This window comes from Acinonyx jubatus, chromosome D1 (assembly GCF_027475565.1).
Source record: "Acinonyx jubatus isolate Ajub_Pintada_27869175 chromosome D1, VMU_Ajub_asm_v1.0, whole genome shotgun sequence".
Lineage (NCBI taxonomy): Eukaryota > Metazoa > Chordata > Mammalia > Carnivora > Felidae > Acinonyx > Acinonyx jubatus.
The window spans coordinates 52,029,657-52,035,242 of NC_069390.1; the positions used below are offsets into that span (position 1 = coordinate 52,029,657).

The window sequence follows — 5,586 nt, forward strand, 5'->3', positions numbered from 1 at the left end:
AAATAATGTAAGGAAGGAAGGAAGGGAGGGAGGGAAGAAGGATTCAAAGTTCAAAGAAGACTTCTCAAGGTAAGTACATGACAGAGAGAGATTTTCGAATAACGGAAAGAAACTGAGCAAAGTCAACATAAACTTGAAGTATTTGTAGGATTTGGGGATTGGCATGTAGTCTATCAAAGTTTAATCATGAAATGCTAGGATACAGTGACCATATAATTTCTTGTCCAAACCAGGACCACTTTGAGTGGTTAGGAATTGGAAAGAAATAAAATGGAAAGAGAGGATATGACCTAAATTTTACTTTATTAAATGCCATGCCACGAAATTTGAGTCCTACCCTCCACTTGATGGGAAAACATTGAAGATTATTAAGCAGTGCATTAAATTGTCTTCAAAATTATGCTCTAGGACAAATGTGATTTGAAAAATATTTGAAAATCAAATTTGAAAAAGATTTGAAAAAATTTGAAAAATTTCATGGCAAAGCCAAGAAATAGGTGGATTTAGTTAATGGTATTTATTTATTTATTTATTTATTTATTTATTTATTTGAGAGAGATGGGGCACAAATAAGCAATGGGTAGAGAAAGGGGGAGAAGTGTGCCTCACCCAAAGTGAGGCTAGAGGTCACTCAGTGCAGGACTTGAACTAACTATGAGATCAAGACCTGAGTCAAAGTCAGATGCTTAACAGACAGCCACCGACGCACCCTAGCTAGGTGGCCTTTGAAAGACAGTAAGAGTGGTGATAGAAAAGGCTGACTTCGTAAATATTTCTGGATTTAAAAATAGAAGGCTTGATTTGTCTGAGAGAGCAGGTAGATAGTAGACATGCTGAAGTGGCCTGGACAGAGTAGGAACTGAAGCATTTTGAGCTATAAAGGAATTTTACCCAAGATGAAGTAGAAGAATACCTGAGAAGATCACAAAGATGCTGGTATATCATATGGTAGATAATGACACCATTATCCAAAAGACAAAACTCAGAAATGGAACCTATTTTGGCATGGGGTAAAGGCTGAAGTGATGAGCTTAGTCTTGGACATGTTGATTCAAACTGCCTGTGGAAGTTTCCAGCATGCATTTAGAAGGAGGACTCAACAATTGTTACATAGCTTTCTTATAAAATTAATTACTGGAAAAATTATCTTCATGTTGGCTATATTTGAGGTAATAAGTGTAGACATATTCTAAGAGAGAGAAAATGCTTCTCAAGAATTATGTAAAAACAGAGACATGGAAAGGAAATAGGTGACTCCATTGACTTTGGGAATTACAGGGTATTTGAGAAATGGAGGTTTCTTATTTTTCTTTTTCATGGGACAATTAAGTTAGACTTTCATGGCCACTATCCTTATGTCTCATAGCCATGTCTTACCTACACTTGTATTTCAAGTTAAGATATCCAATTCACCAGGATAATAACCTAAGGGTAAAAAAAAAAAACAAACAAAAAAACATTATTTTTCATAACTCTTTGAGGTAGGTGTCATTAGCCTTATATTCTAGATGAGCATCTGAGCTTCAAGAGTAAAGTAAACCTCAGTAAGTTATAAGACTGGTATGGACAGAGCTAAATTTGAACAAGATCTTCTTTGATATAATCATAATCTTCCCATTACGTATTGCCACACAAGATTAATTTAATGAGCAAACTTCAGTCTATCCTTCATATAATGATAACTTGCTATCATAAGGTATGTACTCTGTCAATCCTGGATGCATAGTAAAGAGATTGCATGAATATCATTGCTATCCCTGAATCTAGTTTTGTGTCATTTACATTTTGATATCTCTGTGCCTTGGTTTTTTTCTAGTTGATGTCAAAAAAATAATGACAGCTTGGTAATTGTGGCTTCAAGATTACATTTATATTGCTTATGAAACTTTTATTTTTTTTCCAATATATGAAATTTATTGTCAAATTGGTTTCCATACAACACCCAGTGCTCATCCCAAAAGGTGCCCTCCTCAATACCCATCACCGACCCTCCCCTCCCTCCCACCCCCCATCAACCCTCAGTTTGTTCTTAGTTTTTAAGAGTCTCTTATGCTTTGGCTCTCTCCCACTCTAACCTCTTTTTTTTTTCCTTCCCCTCCCACATGGGTTTCTGTTAAGTTTCTCAGGATCCACATAACAGTGAAAACATATGGTATCTGTCTTTCTCTGTATGGCTTATTTCACTTAGCATCACACTCTCCAGTTCCATCCACGTTGCTACAAAGGGCCATATTTCATTCTTTCTCATTGCCACGTAGTACTCCATTGTGTATATAAACCACAATTTCTTTATCCATTCATCAGTTGATGGACATTTAGGCTCTTTCCATAATTGGGCTATTGCTGAGAGTGCTGCTATAAACATTGGGGTACAAGTGCCCCTATGCATCAGTACTCCTGTATCCCTTGGGTAAATTCCTAGCAGTGCTATTGCTGGGTCATAGGGTAGGTCTATTTTTAATTTTCTGAGGAACCTCCACACTGTTTTCCAGAGTGGCTGCACCAGTGTGCATTCCCACCAACAGTGCAAGAGGGTTCCCGTTTCTCCACATCCTCTGCAGCATCTATAGTCTCCTGATTTGTTCATTCTGGCCTCTCTGACTGGCGTGAGGTGATATCTGAGTGTGGTTTTGATTTGTATTTCCCTGATGAGGAGTGATGTTGAGCATCTTTTCATGTGCCTGTTGGCCATCCGGATGTCTTCTTTAGAGAAGTGTCTATTCATGTTTTCTGCCCATTTCTTCACTGGGTTATTTGTTTTTCGGGTGTGTAGTTTGGTGAGCTCTTTATAGATTTTGGATACTAGCCCTTTGTCTGATATGTCATTTGCAAATATCTTTTCCCTTTCCGTTGGTTGCCTTTTAGTTTTGTTGGTTGTTTCCTTTGCTGTGCAGAAACTTTTAATCTTCATGAGGTCCCAATAGTTCATTTTTGCTTTTAATTCCCTTGCCTTTGGGGATGTGTTGAGTAAGAGATTGCTACTGCTGAGGTCAGAGAGGTCTTTTCCTGCTTTCTCCTCTAGGGTTTTGATGGTTTCCTGTCTCACATTCAGGTCCTTTAACCATTTTGAGTTTATTTTTGTGAATGATGTGAGAAAGTGGTCTAGTTTCAAGCTTCTGCATGTTGCTGTCCAGTTCTCCCAGCACCATTTGTTAAAGAGACTGTCTTTTTTCCATTGGATGTTCTTTCCTGCTTTGTCAAAGATTAGTTGGCCATACATTTGTGGGTCTAGTTCTGGGGTTTCTATTCTATTCCATTGGTCTATGTGTCTGCTTTTGTGCCAATACCATGCTGTCTTGATGATTATAGCTTTGTAGTAGAGGTTAAAGTCTGGGATTGTGATGCCTCCTGCTTTGGTCTTCTTCTTCAAAATTACTTTGGCTATTCGGGGCCTTTTGTGTTTCCATATGAATTTTAGGATTGCTTGTTCTAGTTTCAAGAAGAATGCTGGTGCGATTTTGATTGGGATTGCATTGAATGTGTAGATAGCCTTGGGTAGTATTGACATTTTGACAATATTTATTCTTCCAATCCATGAGCACGGAATGTCTTTCCATTTCTTTATATCTTCTTCAATTCTCTTCATAAGCTTTCTATAGTTTTCAGCATACAGATCTTTTACATCTCTGGTTAGATTTATTTCTAGGTATTTTATGCTTCTTGGTGCAATTGGGAATGGGATCAGTTTCTTTATTTGTCTTTCTGTTGCTTCATTGTTCGTGTATAAGAATGCAACTGATTTCTGTACATTGATTTTGTATCCTGCAAGTTTGCTGAATTCATGTATCAGTTCTAGCAGACTTTTGGTGGAGTCTATCGGATTTTCCATGTATAATATCATGTCATCTGCAAAAAGCAAAAGATTGACTTCATCTTTGCCAATTCGGATGCCTTTGATTTCCTTTTGTTGTCTGATTGCTGATGCTAGCACTTCCAACACTATGTTAAACAGCAGCAGTGAGAGTGGGCATCCCTGTCATGTTCCTGATCTCAGGGAAAAAGCTCTCAGTTTTTCCCCATTGAGGATGATGTTAGCTGTGGGCTTTTCATAAATGGCTTTTATGATCTTTAAGTATGTTCCTTCTATCCCGTAGATTGCTTATAAAACTTTTAAAATATTACCATAATATAGTATTATTCAATAAATGGTATATTTTCATAGTTACAATTATTTAGAATTATTGGTTGTTATGAATGTAACTATGTTCCAAATTTAATTTTCATTCTTAAAACATTCTGAATTGCATTTCTATTTATTAATTCCTTCTCCTCAGGATAGACACCTCTGGATACATAGAGCTCCCCTATTGAAATAGTTATGCTGGTTTCCAACAATTCATATGTTGCCCCCAAATTTTTTATTCTTAATGGAATTCCTGGTCTAGAAAGAGTACATGTATGGATCTCCCTCCCATTATGTATAATGTATACCATCTCTCTTTTGGGAAACCTTGGCCTTGTATACCTAATTCATCAGGAGGAGTCTTTACATCACCCAGTGTATTTCTTTCTGGCCATGCTGTCTGTCATTGACCTCTTTACCTGCACCACTACCCTACCCAGTGCACTCTGCATCTTCTGGTTCAATCTCAAGGATATTAACTTCAATGCTTACTTAGTCCAAATGTTCTTTGTCCATGGGTTCACAGATGTGGAGTTTCGTGTGCTCATGCTCATGGCTCTGGACCACTATGTGGCCATTTGCTACCCATCGCGATATGCTACCATACTCACTAACCCTATTATTACCAAAGCTGGGCTTGCCACTTTCCTGAGGGGTGTGTTGCTGATTATTCCTTTCCTATTTTTGGTCAAGCATTTGCCCTTCTGCCAAAGAAATATTATTTCCCATACATATTGTGGCCACATGTCAGTGGTGAAGTTGTCCTGTGCCAGCATCAAGATCAATGTCATCTATGGTCTGACAGTTGCCCTCCTGATTGGAGTCTTTGACATCTGCTGTATATCTGTGTCTTACACTATGTTCCTTCAGGCAGTGGTCAGTCTTTCACCAGCAGATGCTTGGCAGGAGGACTTTAGCACCTGCACTGTCCGTAAATCTGCCCCAATCATCACCTATGTTCCAGCATTCTTTACTTTCTTTACCCTCCATTTTGGGGTACACACCATTCCCCCTTCTCTTCACCTAATTGTGGCTAATCTTTATCTTCTTCTTCTTCCCCCAACACTGAACCCCATTGTTTATGAGATAAAGATAAAACAGATCAGAGACAGTGTCATAAAACTCTTTCAGGGTGAGAAAGATCCAAGTATTCAGGACAAATGAAATTAGTTGAAGATGAGTGAAAAACAACAAAGAAGGGACTCGTGTGATATCATACATAAACTCATGTGTGGTATCATATATTCTCCAGGTCTATCCCAGAGTATCTTTTCTGCAATGATAGTAGGTAAATATATAGCTAATTCTGGATTTATAGCCCAGTACCTTTCCCTATTTTTTCTCCACCAATTTTAATCAGGTAACTGATATGGGCTCATTAAAAATTTTCTCTAACGTATCCATGTAAGATATTTTCTTAAACTTTTGAGAGAGTTCTTAATTATCTTTTCTATGTTTGTGAC

The 5,586-nt window shown here is 37.8% G+C and overlaps 1 protein-coding gene across 1 annotated transcript; it reads left to right on the top strand.

Moving 5' to 3' along the window:
• Positions 1-4,318: 4,318 nt before the first annotated feature.
• LOC106977793 (olfactory receptor 52N5-like) lies at positions 4,319-5,287 on the top strand. Its single transcript, XM_015075349.2, has one exon. The coding sequence runs from the start codon at positions 4,319-4,321 to the stop codon at positions 5,285-5,287; it is 969 nt and encodes a 322-aa protein (XP_014930835.2).
• Positions 5,288-5,586: the final 299 nt, after the last annotated feature.